At 35.8% G+C, this 17705-nt stretch overlaps 1 protein-coding gene across 2 annotated transcripts in view; it reads left to right on the top strand.

Annotated features, from left to right (window-relative positions):
* Positions 1 to 17705, top strand: part of DECR1 (2,4-dienoyl-CoA reductase 1) — a 62776-nt gene that overhangs the window by 34977 nt on the left and 10094 nt on the right. For both annotated transcript variants that reach the window (XM_082601063.1, XM_082601062.1), the window contains exon 6: positions 13043 to 13142. In XM_082601063.1, the coding sequence (XP_082457189.1) occupies positions 13043 to 13142 (100 nt within the window). The remainder of the gene's footprint in view (positions 1 to 13042; positions 13143 to 17705) is intronic.

Here is a 17705-nt window from a genome sequence, read left to right as displayed (position 1 = left end):
ATTGTGAAATTTTTTGTTCTAGTTCTCTGAAAAATGCCATTGGTAGTTTGACAGGGATTGCATTGAATCTGTAGGTTGCTTTGGGCAGTAGAGTCATTTTCACAATGTTGATTCTTCCAATCCAAGAGCATGGTATATCTCTCCATCTATTTGTAACATCTTTAATTTCTTTCATCAGTGTTTTAAAGTTTTCTGCATACAGGTATTTTGTCTCCTTAGGTGGGTTTATTCCTAGGTATTTTATTCTTTTTGTTGCAGTGGTAAAAGGGAATGTTTCCTTAATTTCTCTTTCAGATTTTTCATCATTAGTGTATAGGAATGCAAGAGATTTCTGTGCATTAATTTTGTATCTTGCTACTTTACCAAATTCATTGATTAGCTCTAGTAGATTTCTGGTAGCATCTTTAGGATTCTCTATGTAAGTATCATGTCATCTGCAAACAGTGACAGCTTTACTTCTTTTCCGATTTCGATTCCCTTTCTTTTCCTTCTCTGATTTCTGTGGCTAAAACTTCTAAAACTATGTTGAATAATAGTGGTGAGAGTGGACAGCCTTGTGTTGTTCCTGATCTTAGTGGAAATGGTTTCAGTTTTTCATCACTGAGAATGATGTTGGCTGTGGGTTTGTCATATATGGCCTTTATTATGTCGAGGTAAGTTCCCTCTATGCCTACTTTCTGGAGGGTTTTTATCATAAATGGGTGTTGAATTCTATTGAAACCTTTTTCTGCATCTACTGAGATGATCATATGGTTTTTCTCCAGTTTGTTAATATGGTGTATCACATTGATTGATTTGCATTTATGGAAGAATCCTTGCATTCCTGGGATATACCCCGCTTGACTATGGTGTATGATCCTTTTAATGTGCTGTTGGAATCTGTTTGCTAGTATTTTGTTGAGGATTTTAGCATCTATGTTCATCAGTGATATTGGCCTGTAGTTTTCTTTCCTTGTGACATGTTTTGTCTGGTTTTGGTATTAGGGTGATGGTGGCCTCGTGGAATGAATTTGAGAGTATTCCTCCCTCTGCTATATTTTGGAAGAGATTGAGAAGGATAGGTGTTAGCTCTTCTCTAAATGTTTGATAGAATTTGCCTGTGAAGCCATCTGGTCCTGGGCTTTTGTTTGTTGGAAGATTTTTAATCACAGTCTCAATTTCAGTGCTTGTGATTGGTCTATTTATATTTTCTATTTTTTCCTGGTTCAGTCTCGGAAGGTTGTGCTTTTCTAACAATTTGTCCATTTCTTCCAGGTTGTCCATTTTATTGGCATATACTTGCTTGTACTAATCTCTCATGATCCTTTGTATTTCTGAGGTGTCAGTTGTTACCTCTCCTTTTTCATTTCTAATTCTATTGATTTGAGTCTTCTCCTTTTTTTTCTTGATGAGTCTGGCTAATGGTTTATCAATTTTATCTTCCCAAAGAACCAGCTTTTAGTTTTATTGATCTTTGCTATTGTTTCCTTCATTTCTTTTTCATTTATTTCTGATCTGATCTGTATGATTTGTTTCCTTCTGCTAATTTTGGGTTTTTTGTTCTTCTTTCTCTAACATCTTTTGGTGCAATGTTAGGTTGTTTATTTTTGATTTCTCTTGTTTCTTGAGGTAGGATTGTACTGCTATAAATTTCCCTCTTAGAACTGCTTTTGCTACATCCCATAGGTTTGGGGTCATCATGTTTTCATTGTCATTTGTTTCTAGGTATTTTTTGATTTCCCCTTTGCTTTCTTCAGTGATGTCTTGGTTATTAAATAGTGTATTGTTTAGCATCCATGTGTTTGTATTTTTACAGGTTATTTCCCTTAATTGATATATAGACTCATTACGTTGTGGTCGGAAAAGATACTTGATACGATTTCAATTTTCTTTAAAATATAAAGGCTTGATTTGTGCCCGAAAGTATTGTGTATCCTGGAGAATGTTCCATAAGCACTTGAGAAGAATGTGTATTCTGTTGTTTTTGGATGGAATGTCTTATAATAAATCAATTAAGTCCTATAAGTATCAATTAAGTCCATCTTGTTTAATGTATGATTTAAAGCTTGTGTCTCCTTATTTTCATTTTGGATGATCTGTCCATTGGTGAAAGTGGGGTGTTAAAGTCCCCTACTATGTTTCTGTTATTGTCTCTTTCCCCTTTTATGGCTGTTAACATTTGCATTATGCATCGTATGTTGGGTGCGTAAATATTTACAATTGTTATATCTTCTCTTGGATTGATCTCTTGATCATTATGTAATGTCCTTCTTTGTCTCTTGTTATAGTCTTTATTTTAATGTCTGTTTTGTCTGATATGAGAATTGCTACTCCAGCTTTCTTTTGATTTCCATTTGCATGGAATATCTTTTTCTGTCCCCTCACTTTCACTCTGTATGTGTCCCTAGGTCTGAAGTGGGTCTCCTGTAGACAACATATATACAGGTCTTTTTTTGTATCCATTCAGCCTGTCTATGTCTTTTGGTTGGAGCATTTAATCCATTTATATTTAAGGTAGTTATCGATATGTATGTTCCTATTAACATTTTCTGAATTGGTTTGGGTTTATTATTGTAGGTCTTTTCCTTCTCTTGTGTTTCCTGCCTAGAGAAGTTCCTTTAACATTTGTTATAAAGCTGGTTTGGTGGTGCTGAATTCTCTTAGCTTTTGCTTCTCTGTAAAAGTTTTATTTCTCTTTCCGAATCTGAATGGGAACCTTGCTGGGTAGAGTAATCTGGATTGTAGGTTTTTCTCTTTCATCACTTTAAATATGTCCTGCCAGTCCCTCTGTCTTGCAGAGTGTCTCCTGAAAGATCAGCTGTTAACCTTATGGGGATTCCCTTGTATGTTATTTGTTGTTTTTCCCTTGCTGCTTTTAATATTTTTTCTTTGTATTTAATTTTTGAGAGTTTGATTAATATGTGTCTTGGTGTTTTTCTCCTTAGATTTATCCTGTATGGGACTCTCTGTGCTTCCTGGACTTGTTTATTTCCTTCCCTATTTTAGGGAAGTTTTCATCTATAATCTCTTCAAATATTTTCTCAGTCTCTTTCTTTTTCTCTTGTTCTTCTGGGACCCCTATAATTCAAATATTCATACGTTTTTTGTTTTCCTGGAAATCTCTATGACTGTCCTCAATTCTTTTCATTCTTTTTTCTTTATTCTGCTCTGCAGGAGTTATTTCCACTATTTTATCTTCCAGGTCACTTATCCATTCTTCTACCTCAGTTATGCTGCTATTGATTCCTTCTAGAGAATTTTTATTTTCATTTATTGTGTTGTTCATCCTTGTTTATTTGCTCTTTAGTTCTTCTAGCTCCTTGTTAAACGTTTCTTGTATTTTCTCCATTCTATTTCCAAGATTTTAGATCATCATTACTATCATTACTCTGAATTCTTTTTCAGGTAGACTGCCTATTTCCTCTTCATTTGTTAGGTCTGGTGGGTTTTTACCTTGCTGCTTCATCTGCTGTGTGTTTCTCTGTCTTCTCATTTTGTTTAACTTACTGTGCTTGGGGTCTCCTTTTCACAGGCTGCAGGTTCATAGTTTCCATTGTTTTTGGTGTCTGCCCCCAGTGGGTGAGGTTGGTTCAGTGGATTATGTAGGCTTCCTGGTGGAGGGGAAACTAGTGCCTGTGTTCTGGTGGATGAAGCTGGATCTTGTCTTTCTGGTGGGCAGGACCATGTCTGGTGGTGTGTTTTGGGGTGTCTGTGACCTTATTAGGATTTTAGGCAGCCTCTCTGCTAATGGGTGGGGTTGTGTTCCTATCTTGTTGGTTTTCTGGCATAGGGAGTCCAGCACTGGAGCTTGCTGCTTGTTGAGTGGAGCTGGGTCTTAGCGTTAAGATGGAGATCTCTGGGAGAGCTTTTGCCTTTTGATATTACATGGAGCCGGGAGGTGTCTGTTGGGCCAATGTCCTGAACTCGGCTCTCCCACCTCAGAGGCACAGGCCTGGCACCCACTCGGAGCACCAACACTCTGTCAGCCACATGGCTCAGAAGAAAAGGGAGAAAAAAAGAGAAAAGGAAAGAAAAAAACAGGTACATGGGGAGTTTTTGCCTTTGGGGAAGTCTGAGGTCTTCTGCCGGCGTTCAGTAGGTGTTCTGTAGGAATTGTTCCACATTTAGATGTATTTCTGATGTATTTGTGGGGAGGAAGGGGATCTCCACTTCTTACTCCTCCGCCATCTTGAAGGTCTCCCGGATTTGTGTTCTTAAGGCCTTACTTACTACTCTGTCAGTCCTCAGCTCTACTTTGCCAATAGATATGTTGGTTACACCCCTGTCTTTTGAAATTGATATTTTATTTAAACTAAATTCAACCAATGCCTCTTGTGCCACTGTGAAAGACATATTAAATAAGTGTTCAACATAGTATGATACTCTTCATACTTGGTTGTTTTTCAGAATCTTAAATTACTTAACATTTGAGTAAGAATATTGACCACATATCCACTATTATTTTTTTAAAAAATATATTTGTTTGGATTCTATTTAAAGCGAACAATTTTTCTTAAATTTTCCTTTTTTTGTGTGTGTGAGTGTATTAATTGACAAAATATGTGACAGCCTACCCAGGTATTTTACTTGATTTTGGACTATCTTTGATCATTGAGTCACATAGATTACTTTATACCAGGAAGCTAGAATTTCTTCCACATAAGACCACATATGAGAAATCTGTAGTGATTACTGCAACTTGTATAATTATTAAATACAGATATAAGATGCAATAGATGTTAGAATACTGAACAGTATTATTTATAAGTAAATGCTCTAATTTTAACTAAATTTTCTTCCTTCTTGTCTCCCTCAGTCCCTCTCCTTCCCTCCCTCTCCCCTCCTTCCTTACTTCCTTTCTTCTTACTTTTTAAAAACACCTAACATTTATCAAGTGCTTATTCTATATCAGGTTTTGTTCTAAGTGTTAAATATTTATGAACTCATTTAATACTTGTAATGACTCTGGAAGGTAAGTTTATAGTTATGGGTAGAAACTGAGGCACAGAGTTAGTCTTTTTTAATATATTGGTAGATGTTTTTAATTCTCACTTTTACAGATGAGAAAATATGGTTTATTAAATAACTAAGAAGTGTTAATTATCACTGTTAAAATTGATGATTGACATTTTTTTTTATTGTCAGAGGTAGTCCAGGGCTTCCCTGGTGGTGCAGTGGTTGAGAATCCGCCTGCCAATGCAGGGGAAATGGGTTCGATCCCTGGTCCAGGAAGATCCCACATGCCACGGAGCCACTAAGCCCGTGTGCCACAATTACTGAGCCTGTGCTCTAGAGCCATGGGGCCACAACTACTGAGCCCACATGACACAACTACTGAAGCCCACATACCTAGAGCCTGTGCTCTGCAACAAGAGAAGCCACCACAATGAGAAGCCCACTCACCACAATGAAGACCCAACGCAGCCAAAAATAAATAAATAAAATAAATAAATTCATTAAAAAAAAAAGAAGTGGTCCAGTAGGAAAAAAGAAGGAACAGTAGTTTAATTGAAGTCATTGTCACCTAGTTTATACCTGATACTTAGATGGTGAGTCTTGATATTTTGACCACTACTTAGCTTTCTCATCTGTAAAAACGATTGGATAATCAACTACTACTCCAATATTTAGTAAGCAAACAAGGTATTAGATACAAAAGTTTTGTGAAAAACATAAATTGCTTCAAAAATATTCATGTGCTTCTTCATGTATGTGAATGAACATATGGTAGCTTAGATAATTTAAAGAATTAGGTAGAAATAATTTTCAGAGATTCAGGGAATCTAAGAGTATGGAATAGTCAGAAGCAACCCAAGGAAGCTTGAATCATATGGACTGTGTCAGGGAAAGGCAAGGAGTGAACGGTTACTGTCTAGTCAGACTAATCATGAACAATGAAGGGGAAATAGAAAGTAGTTAAGAAATGTCTGTAAAGGAAATCATGGATAAGATCAGTGTCATTGGAAGTATGCCTGAGATGATCTTACCAGCAGCCTGAGAATATCTTACCAGCAGCCTTGTGCTAGAGGAAGAGAAGAGTAAATGCAAATAATGCACCAACTGAAGAAACTAAAAAAGGAAAGATCCTTTTAATCAATAGTTATGAAGAAACAGTTGAAGGCTTTGAACTAAGTGAAATACTTTATGCTATTCTTGCAATTGAGTTAAAACAAATTATCAGAAAACACAAGGTTTTTAACCATCTTGCTGTTCTAGACACATAATGTGTGAACTGTAAACACAGAAATAAATTTTAAAGCATTCTTAGTTTCAATCCATTGATATTGAACTCAGCCAGTTACTTTTCCCTCATCATTCATCATTCAGTGAACCTCAGCCTGTCCAATCTCATGTCCTTCTGTAAACACCCTTTGTTTGGCTGCTCTTTTACATAGACTCTGAAAGAATCATTTTTCCTTAAGCCATATAGAATTGTCATGCCCAGCTTTAGTTCCACACCTCAATGAATGATGTCCTATTCAAAAGCTCTAATACACACTTCAGCATTTAAAAACATGCTGCACATTGTTATTGTTCCATGTTGTAAGTCTCCTTTTCTCATCCATCAAAACTGGAAATGCTATTACCCATCAGTATACAATACTTCTGCCCCACCTGCAAACCCTTTCCACCCTTACTCCATTCTTCTCCCCACCAGTTCCTAACTCATCACTAAGCACAAAGGTGATGCTTTGTTTATGGAATGAAACATTTTTGAGACTCACAAAAAGAAGGCGAATTGAGGGCATGTTTAACACTACTTTAAATTATGTCCTTCAGCTTTACTATTAGGGGAAAAGAAGATGACGAGCCTTTTGACAAAATCAACTGATAAGGAGGCAAATGCACCTTGTTTCAGAAGAAGGAAGAGTAGAGCAGGCATAGGATGAGGCTTTTCTTATTTGTCAGTTGTGTGAGTGCAAGTTGTATGCTGTTTAGATTTTAAAGTATAGAAGGACCATATGGGCACATTTCTGTGTATTGCATCTAGGCCTTCCTTAGAACAATGGGTGCATTTTAAGAATGTTTAAAAACACTTTCTTAGTAATGAGTTGGCATTTATTAAGGCAGTGTTAATATCCTTTTAAAATCACTTTTTGCTAGGGTTACTACTTTGATACAACATCTCTACCTCATTTATTAAATTTTCTTATAGAAACTGTGTACTTTACTTTGATGTTTTGTGAAGATAATGTAACGGTAAGGTGATTTGGAAATTTTGGAAAGGAATCTTTTTTTTTTTCTTTTTAACTATATAACTGGAAATTTCTTTGAGAGGAAATTTTATGAGTGTAGGCTCTGGATCAAACTGCCTGGTTCTAGTCCTGATGATACCACTTATTAGTAGTGTGAACTTGGGAAAACTACCTCTCTGTGCCTCAGTCTCTTTTGTAAATAGGAGGATAAAGATAGAACCTTCCTCCTAGGATTGCTGTGATGATTAAGTGAGCTAGTGCCTGTAAAGTGTTAAGAATAGTGCCTGGCTCAGACTACTACTCAGTAAGTATTAGCTATTAAAGAAAATGTTAGATTCCTCCAAGATAAGTGTATTTTTACCACCTGTTTTACAAGGGGACCATAAAGTATCTGAATGTAAGGCTATGTCCCTATGTCCCATAGTTAAAATAGACTAGAAAAACCGGAGCTCTGATACCACTTATTGTAATTAAACTTTTAAGTTTCAACCTACATGAAGGATGTATTTATGTTAAATGTTCAAATGAGATGTCTTCACTTAGTAGATAATATTCTTTTAAAAAGAGTTATACTATTTGTTTTTAAGTTATATGATCATCCTGTGAATAACTTTTAGAGTGTTGATGACTTTTAGATTTAAATTCAATTGAGGCTCTTATCAAAAAGTGGCTAAGAGTCCTCTGTGCCTTCATCAAAAAGAGAAGAGTTTGCTCTTCATGTTATGATTGTCAGGAAGATTAATTGCTGGCAATAACAGTAGAAGAGTTAAACCTGCAAACAGTAGCTCACCTGTGTGCCTAGAAAGTACAAGGAGTTCAGGTTTACTTACTTGTAGTATGTAATGCCTGGAGAGGCAAAGATGAGGCTAAGGGGTGTGGACTTTACCCTCTGGAACTGGGTAAAGATAAACTGAAGGATCTTAACAAGAGATATATTCAGAGTGGTGATTGAAACATGATTAATGACTGAGGGGAGGCCCCAATGAGGAGAAGTGTTGAGAAAGAAAGAAGAGAGAACCAATGAGGGAATGTTCTAGTCTCAGGAGATGTGAATCAGAAACACAGGTGGAGGAGTTTACTCTGGATACTGAAAGAGTTGATAAATGATGTTGAGGGCCCTGGTGAAATTGTAGATGCATCTTTCCAATGACATTTACCTACAGTTTGGAACAGTTTTAAAACTCCCTCCTTATAAGAGTGGAGAAGGCCATTCTGGTATTAAGAACTGCAGGTTGGATGTTTGAGAGAATGTGTGGCTAGGAATTGAGTGCCTGATTCATGTAATAGTCTAGGCTGTAAATAGAAGAGTTAGACTAGGAGGGAACTATAAGCCTAAAGAATATTGGAGATAAAGCACCCAGAATTTATAATGAAGTCTCAAAGAGCACATGTAGTATGAGGATGTGAAAGATCTGGAAGGACAGAATACGGAGAGTAACACATTGCATTTAGTATTTTGGAATGATGACAAAGTTCAGGTTGTGGCTAAATTGAGGTAGCACCGAAGGTCATGGAGCTGTAAGATTTATGATCTTGTCCACGTGAATGTTGAGATCTTCCAGATTGTTGAGAGAAGTTGGCTTTGAGATGTGGTTACAGATATTTTTGTAGGTTTAAGGCCAGGAGTCAAATTTTAATGAAAATGGCAGAGTAGTTGGGAAGTCAAAGTTAACATCAATTGAAGTTACAAATGGTGGTTAAAGAGCTGGATATTATCATTTTCAAAATGGGACTTTTTGCATGAGGGTAAAAGAGTAATAGGTAAAATTGATAGCAATGATTAATTAGTGAGCAATCTGTAGAATGTAATGACATTTGCTGGAAACTCCCTATTTTCCTACTTTACAGTGATAAATCTGGGGCCCAGAACATGGAAGTGATTTGCTCAAGGTCACACAGTTATAGAGCTAGTAAATAGTAGAATCAATGTTTGAGTCAGGTGTCTTTAAACTACAGTATTCCATCTCTACTGAACATTGGAACTGAAATTTTTATTTTAATGTTCAAAATTTGTATCTAAACCAGATTTTAGAGCTTTTGAGTCTTTTTTTTTGAAACTGGCACATAATCTTACACGTTTTATTTAATAGTGTGATTTTTAGTGTTTCTTTGTTACTACTTTTTTCCATTTTGAAATAGTTAAGGATGGGCTAGCATAATATTTATTTTATTTATTGCTCCCTTTCTCTATTTTCTTAACTTTGCTAACATAGGTTCTATTTTTGTTGTCAGCACTGGGATATTAGAAACTTGCCATTTACAAACCTCTTCCATAGGTAATTCTAATTTAAATGATTAGCCTTCCTATGAAAAGAAAAAAAATATATCTGTGACTGACCCTGGGAATCTGGGAATTCTTTACTTTGAGCTATTAGCACCACTGTTCATTTTTTGAAATCCAGCTGTTAATTGTTTATGCAGCATTCATCCTATTGGAACACTGCAATTTCAAATGTTTGCCTCTTTTTTACACTCGGGGTAATTAAAAGCAGCAGTATCTCATTCTAAGCAGTGGGCTACCCACATCTTAAATAAAATCTAGAGAGAAAGAGAAGAGGACGGTAACTTTCATTTCCAGTATCTCAATTATGTAATAATGACTTAACTCCTCCTTTCCCACACCTCAAGAAAAATTGCTGTTAAATCTGAATAGGAAGATAGAGCACATTCTATTGGAACACTGGCATTACATAAGTAATTGTCACTTTTAAAAGTAGTTTTTATAATTTTGTTGTAAGATGATGCAGTTAGCATCTGTTGTCAGTTTACTGTAATGGTGTACACTAAAGTTCTACTTCCTCTTCTTTCACAGGGTGAATTTGGAAACAAAGTAATTTTCAGAGATCTGAAAGACTGAGCTTGATATATTAGAAAAAGTTACCATAATGCCTAACATAACTATTCTTATTTCTCATGTCCTTAAAATGGTACTCCTGTCCCCTCTTCCACTCCCAGTGTTTTCCGGGTTGTGCTAAGTTTTGTTTCTACTCTGGAGTGTGTGGAGGGAAAGAGAAACAAAATATGTCAAGGAGAAAAAAAACTTATCTGAATATTCTTTAAATTATTTTCCTTGTAGTCCTTCAAACTTGTAGTCTTAAATTTCTTAGAGTATCTACTGTTTCATAAATTTTATATATATATATATATATATATATATATATATATATATAGTTTGATTCATTTGCTAATATTAACTTACAGTATTTTCAGTGTTGTGGCAAAGTAAGAAGTAGAAAATCACTGATTTTTCAGGAGCTAAATATTATTATTTTAAATTTTCATGCAGTCAATTTACTGAGAACCCACTATGTCCCAGGCAGTGTTGATTACTGGCTGTATTTTCCTCTGCTGTACAATATATCCTTGTTGCTTATTTTATACATAGTAGTTTGTGTCTCTTAGTCCGATACCCCTATCTCACCCCTTCCCCCTTTCCTCTCCTCAGTGGTAACCACTAGTTTGTTCTCTATATCCATGAGTCTGTTTCTGTTTTGTTATATACATTCATTTATTTTATTTTTTAGATTCCACATATAAGTGATAACATACAGCATATGTTTTTCTTTGACTTATTTCCTTAAGCATAATACTCTTTAGGTCCATGCACATGTTGCAGATGTCAACATTTCATTCTTTTTTATGGCTGAGTAATATTCCATTGTGTATATATATATACCACATTTTCTTTATCCATTCATCTGTTGATGGGCACTTAGATTACTTCCATATCTTGGCAATTGTAAGTAATGTTGTTATGAACATTGTGGTGCACGTATCTTTTTGAATTAGTTTATTCTTTTTCTTCAGATACATACCCAGCAATGGAATTGCTGGATCATATGGTAGTTCTATTTTTAGTTTTCTGAGGACTCTCCATACTGTTTTCCATAGTGGCTGCCTCAATTTACAATCCCATCAACAGTGTACTAGGGTTCCCTTTTCTGCACATCCTCACCAACACTTGTTATTTGTAAACTTTTTGGTGATAGCCATTCTGACATGTGTGAGGTGATATCTCATTGTGGTTTTGATTTACATGTCTCTGATGATTAGCATTGTTGAGCATTTTTTCATGTGTCTGCTGGCCATCTGTATATCTTCTTTGGAAATATGTCTTTGCCCATTTTTTAATTGGGCTGTTTGTTTTTTTGATATTGAGTTGTATGAGCTGTTTACATATTTTGGATATTAACCCCTTATTGGCCATCATATTTGCCAGTATTTTCTCCCATTCAGTAGGTTTTTAAATTTCATCCATGGTTTTCTTCATTGTACGAAAGCTTTTAAGCTTAATTAGTTCCCATTTGTTAATTTTTGCTTTTATTCTTTTGTCTTAGGAGACACATCCAAAAAAAGATTGCTGTGGTTTATGTCAAAGTGTGTTCTGCCTGTATTCTCTCCTAGGAATTTTATGGTTTTAGGTCTTTTTAGATCTTTAATTCATTTTGAGTTTATTTTTGTATATGGTGTGAGAAAATGTTCTAATCTTTTTCTTTTACATGTAGCTGTCCAGTGTACAATATCATTTGAAAGGTCTTCATCTGCTGATTCTCTGTTTTGTGTCATTTCTGAGAGTCTTTCTATTATCTGATTTTTTCTCCTGGTTGTTTCTGTGTCTTTTTATGTGTAGTAATTTTTGGTTGCATGCTGTGAATTTTATGTTGTTTATGTTTATATTTTATGCTGTTGCTGTTGTTGTGTGTGTGTGTGTGTGTGTGGTGTCCACATATGTGTATGCATTTTAATTTCCCTTTGAATTAAAAACTTGTGGACCAGCTTGATCAGTTCAGTGTTTATTTTTAAGCTTTATTTGGGTGAGTCTAGAGTAGACTTTACTTTTGGGCTAATTTAACCCTCCTATTAATGCACAGCCCTTCTGAACTTTCCACCGAAAGACCTGGATATTCAACAAAGCTGCTCAGACTCACTTATCTCCCAGCCCTATGTGTACTCTGGGAATTGTTCAGCTTATGGTTCCCAGGCAGTTGTTCTTTGCCTGGCCTTATGGAATCTTATCCTAAACACGTACAGCTTGATGTTTGGCCAGAGACTCAAGGATACACTATGCAGATTTATGGGGCTCTATCTTTACATACTTTAATCTTTGGGGGAACTCTCCTCACAAATTGCAACTTCCTCATTCTCTCTAAAATCAGATCTGTCTCCTCAACTCAATGATAATGCCTTATTTGGCTATTTTCCTACTCCTTATGCCACAGTCTATATGACATATGTATATAGTATAATATAGAGTATGTAATATAGAATATATAATATGTATATATATGTATATGTAGTACATACTATATAGTATATATACAGTACCTTTAGGCAAAATCTGATCTTAGGGCTCATTACATTTGTTTTTCTTCTCTCAGGAATTGCCATCTTTCCCTGCTTGCTAAACAGTATCTGAAAATAGTGGTATCATATATTTGATACAGTTTCTTTGTGTTTACAGGAGGAGGACAAATCCATGATGCTGGAGGCAGAAGTCCCTGCTATGCTAATTTAGTTTTGGTTCAGATTTATTCTTATAAATGTGTTAATGGAAATCCTGTCCAGCTGACTATGCAGGGTATAATAGGGCCATACCTTTGAGATTTGAGCCTTGGTATTGACTCACCTGGTATAGAATTTTAATTAAGCACAGACTGGACCATCCTGAATGGCAGCAAGATTACTAGCAAAGATGTAGCAATATTATTAGATTACTCTTTCATTAATTTAGGCTTAGTGAAGTTTTGAAATATTCTTCAGTTTTTGTTATACCCTCTTGAATTAGATCCCATTATTATAAATAATGTTTTCCTGATGTGAATTGATTTAGCTGTATTGTTAATTACTGTATCATTTTAAAATGTCAGGAGCATCGTTTCTTGCTATTACAACCATCTATGCTGAGACTGGGTCAGGTTTTGTAGTACCAAGTGCTTCTGCCAAAGCAGGAGTGGAGGCCATGAACAAGTGAGTACTACTGTGTTAATCCTGTCACTGAAGATAAATAATGTGCTTTGGTAGCTTGTGTAACTAAATTCCTGCTTTCTAGTCTCTTTCCAGAGAAAAATAAAACAAAGACTAATTTGGATTCACCAGGAGACATTCTATTTCATGAATAAGTCCTAGTTGTCTACAGCAGCACTGTCCAATAGAATTTTCTGCAATGATCAAACTGTTTTGTAAATCTGCAGTATCCAATAGCTATATGTGGCCATTGAACCCTTGCATTCTGGCTACTGTGACTGAGACACTAAATTTTATTTAATTTTAATTACTTATCCAGTATGACTGTGTATTATAAAGTATGAGAAAAAGTCTGATAGGAACTCAGACTAGTGTATCCATGTATCTTTACTAGTGCCCCCTCTGACCTCTCTTAAACATACCTTCATCCTTTTATTCTACCTACTATACACGATTAATAGAACTAACATAGGCCGTGACCACTTGTCAGCTCTTTTGGCCTTTTCTCAGCAGCATATGATTGCTTTTTGAATCTGTTCCCCATTGGCCTTTTCCACTGTCTTAGTTGTAATGTAAGGTCTTATCATTGCTTGTCTTGCTTACTGTAATAACCCCATAATATGTTTCTCTGCTACCAGTTTCTTTTCTCTCTATTTTTTATTCACATTCCCACCAGACACAGCTTTCTAGAAATGTATATCTGCTTATTATAATGCCTAGCTAAAAACCTAATATCATTTTTCTATTACTCTTTGGAATAAAAGCCAAAACTCAATATGGTATTCTAAACAGACTTGTCTCTGGCCTTTCTTTATTCATTGACTTATTTGATAAATATTTATTGTGCATCTTTTGTGTACATGGGATACAGGGATATGATAGTGATGGAAATAGAACAGTCCTCATTCTCACCTGAACTTGCATTCTTTTACCATTATTCCTGTGCTTTTAATTACCATCATTCCTGTGCTCTATATTTTCTTAAACACACCATGCATTTTTATATCTCTATGCCTGGGTTATGCTGTTGTTGGAATTTGCTGTGGTATTTTGCCTCCCTTCAGGGCGTTTGTATCACCTCCTCTGGGATATTTTCTTTCATTTCTCTAGAAGAGAATTAACCATTCTCTACTCTTTGCACCCTTAAAACTTTGTTTATTCCAATCTAGTGAGAAGACTAACACATTAATAAATGCCATCCAGTGTTGTAGATTCTAAAATGAAGGGGCACAGAGAAGGGCATTGTAGACTATTTTTAACATGTCATTAAAGCTATATGACTTCCCCACTAGAATGAGTGTTCTGTGAGAGAAGAAAGCATATCTTATTCGTCTTTGTATACTCATTGCTCAGCAAGATCGGGTACATAGCTGGTGCTTAGTTCTTGTAGAACTACATAATTGTTCTCTTTTTCGAGTAGTCTCAAGATTCTTTTTAACATTTAAACCAGTAATACACATTTGTTTGAGATACAAAGAAGTTATACTTTACTCAGCAGTTTAGTTTGGATAGAGATAATTACCGTTTTTTGGTTTTTTTTAAGGTCAAATGGTATTGGAAATAAGGGATTTGAACTTGACTATTTTGGCACCATTTGTACAATATTTGTTTTGTCGAGATCTTTGACTCTTGTTAGAGGTTTCAATTTCATGTCTTTTAAGGACTATGATTCTGTGCTGCTTTTTTGGTATTACTGTATAGTGAATTGCACATAGCAGATGCTCAGTAAATGTGTACCTTCCTCCCCAGCCCGTGTTCCCATCAGCCCTCTTTCATACTTTGTAGTACACAGTCATACCAGATAAGTTCTTGTAGGTCCCTGAATACTGCATGTTGTTTATGCCTTTGTCCTTTACTCACACTGGCCCATATGCCCGGGCTGTCTTATTTTCTCCACCCTACCTTCTAATATCTCCCATCCTCTTCTTTCCCCCTTACTCCCACAAAAAACTCCTAATCCTTCTTCAAGTGTCAGCACAATTACCACCTCCTGAGGGAAGCCTTCCATGTACTTCAGGAAGGCATAGATACTTCTTCCTTTAAGTAGTCTTAGCACATATTACACAGTTTCCAGGATAGTAGTATCTAGTTCATTATACAACTAAAGTGACCTCTCTTGAGAGAGGGACCATCTCCTGAAAGCAGGGCTGCCTTTCTTTATTTGAGGGTATTGGCATATAGTAAGCTCACAATAAACACCTGTTGATTGAAAAACAATAATGGTTAACATTATTGAGGATACTGTACTTAGCATCTTAACATTCAGAGTGAGCCAGTGAGGTGGATTCCTCATGTTACAACAGATCTTTTTTTTTTATTAGTTTCTGCTTTATAACAAAGTGAATCAGTCATACATATACATCTGTTCCCACATTCCTTCCCTCATGCATCTCCCTCCCTCCCACCCTCCCCATCCCACCCCTCCAGGCGGTCACAAAGCACCGAGCTGATCTCCCTGTGCTCTGCGGCTGCTTCCCACTGTCTATCTACCTTACGTTTGGTAGTGTATATATGTCCATGCCTCTCTTTCGTTTTGTCACAGCTTACCCTTCCCCCTCCCCATATCCTCAAGTCCATTCTCAAGTAGGTCTGTGTCTTTATTCCCGTTTTACCCCTAGGTTCTTCATGACATTTTTTTTTTAAATTCCGTATATATGTGTTAGCATACGGTATTTGTCTTTCTCTTTCTGACTTACTTCACTCTGTATGACAGACTCTAGGTCTATCCACCTCATTACAAATAGCTCAGTTTCGTTTCTTTTTATGGCTGAGTAATATTCCATTGTATATATGTGCCACATCTTCTTTATCCATTCATCCGATGATGGACACTTAGGTTGTTTCCAGCTCCAGGCTATTGTAAATAGAGCTGCAATGAACATTTTAGTACATGTCTCTTTTTGAATTATGGTTTTCTCAGGGTATATGCCTAGTAGTGGGATTGCTGGGTAATATGGTAGCTCTATTTTTAGTTTTTTAACAACAGATCTTGAGAATATAAACTAGGTTAAAAGAGCTAGCACTAGAACACATTTATCTGCTGCACCTATGAATAGAGATAGCATGGCTTTTCCTCTTAAGCCAGTTTCCTTAATAGCTTGGGAAGTTTTTCACAGAATGCTGTAAACTCTGCTCAGCTCAGTAATTCTGTTAAGACACACAGCTACTACTTCCCTAGCAATCTAGGAGGTGCACTACAAGTACATACCCAGGGTAGGTATGGTCTTGGACTCTGTCAAAGGTATCACTCAGAAAAGCAGTTTTTATGTATGATTTGCCTGAAAGAGATGCAGCCCATTTCTCTAAAATGCACCAGTGGATTAATCAGATTAACAGACTGTACTTGGAACACAATGCCTTATAAAACATTGCTTTATAAAGCATTGTTAATGTTAATGCTTATCTTAGTGTTATCTTAGTGTTAATGCTTATCTTAGTGTTAATGCTTATCTTAGTGATTATCTTATTACATAGAGCTTATGTTATGCTTTATAAAACATTGTAATGTTTATCTTAGTGATTATCTTATAATTACATAGAGCTTATGTTATGCTTTATAAAACATATGCTTTATAAAACATTTATAAAACATTGCTTAGTGATTATCTTATAATTACATAGAGCTTATGTTATGCTTTATAAAACATTGCTTTATAAAGCATTGTTAATGTTAATGCTTATCTTAGTGATTATCTTATAATTACATAGAGCTTATGTTAATGGAGATCTTATAATTACACAAAACTTATCCCTTTGTATCTATTGCAAGGATACAGTGTCTTAAGGACATTACTATACTACACAATTTTCCTTTTATACGTTTTCTTGGAAGAAATGTTTTATTAAATTTTTTTGTCGGAAACAATTGTGTTTTTCCTGAGAGATTAGCTTGCTTTTTTCGTTATGGGCAGTGTGAATTGTGTAACTGATTAGGCTTACCTTTTGCATAGCATCATGGAAGGAGTAGATACAAGTTTTTGACCTGCCTATTATAATTATATGGAATATCACAATACATTTAGTTATAAGTTTCATTCTCGACTTCTTTATATTTCCTTATCCTTGTTTTGTTTGTTTTCTTTCTTTTCAAGTAATTTTATCTTCTTCATTTGCATTATATGTATTCCTTAAGTTACATTAAATCATTTTTTGAAAGTAGATTAAGTATATATGCATGCAAATATACATATGAATATAAATTTCTAAAATAAGTTTAGGTAATAAAAGTTAGACATATCAAGTAAGCTTTTTTTAAAATTTATTTTTGGCTGCATTGGGTCTTCATTGCTGCGCATGGGCTTTCTCTTGTTGTAGCAAGTGGGGGCTACTCTTTGTTGCGGTGCACGGGCTTCTCATTGCAGTGGCTTCTCTTGTTGCGGAGCACGGGCTCTAGGTGCATGGGCTTCAGTAATTGTGGCACTCAGGCTCAGTAGTTGTGGCTCTTGGGGTCTAGAGCTCAGGCTCAGTAGTTGTGGCGCGTGGGCTTAGTTGCTCCACGGCATGTGGGATCTTCCCGGAGCAGAGCTCGAACCCTTGTCCCCTGCATTGGCAGGCAGATTCTTAACC

The sequence above is a fragment of the Mesoplodon mirus genome (assembly GCF_964341445.2).
Source record: "Mesoplodon mirus genome assembly, chromosome: 16".
Lineage (NCBI taxonomy): Eukaryota > Metazoa > Chordata > Mammalia > Artiodactyla > Ziphiidae > Mesoplodon > Mesoplodon mirus.
Note: the sequence above shows the minus strand (reverse complement) of the source record. Positions and strands in the feature narration are given on the sequence as shown.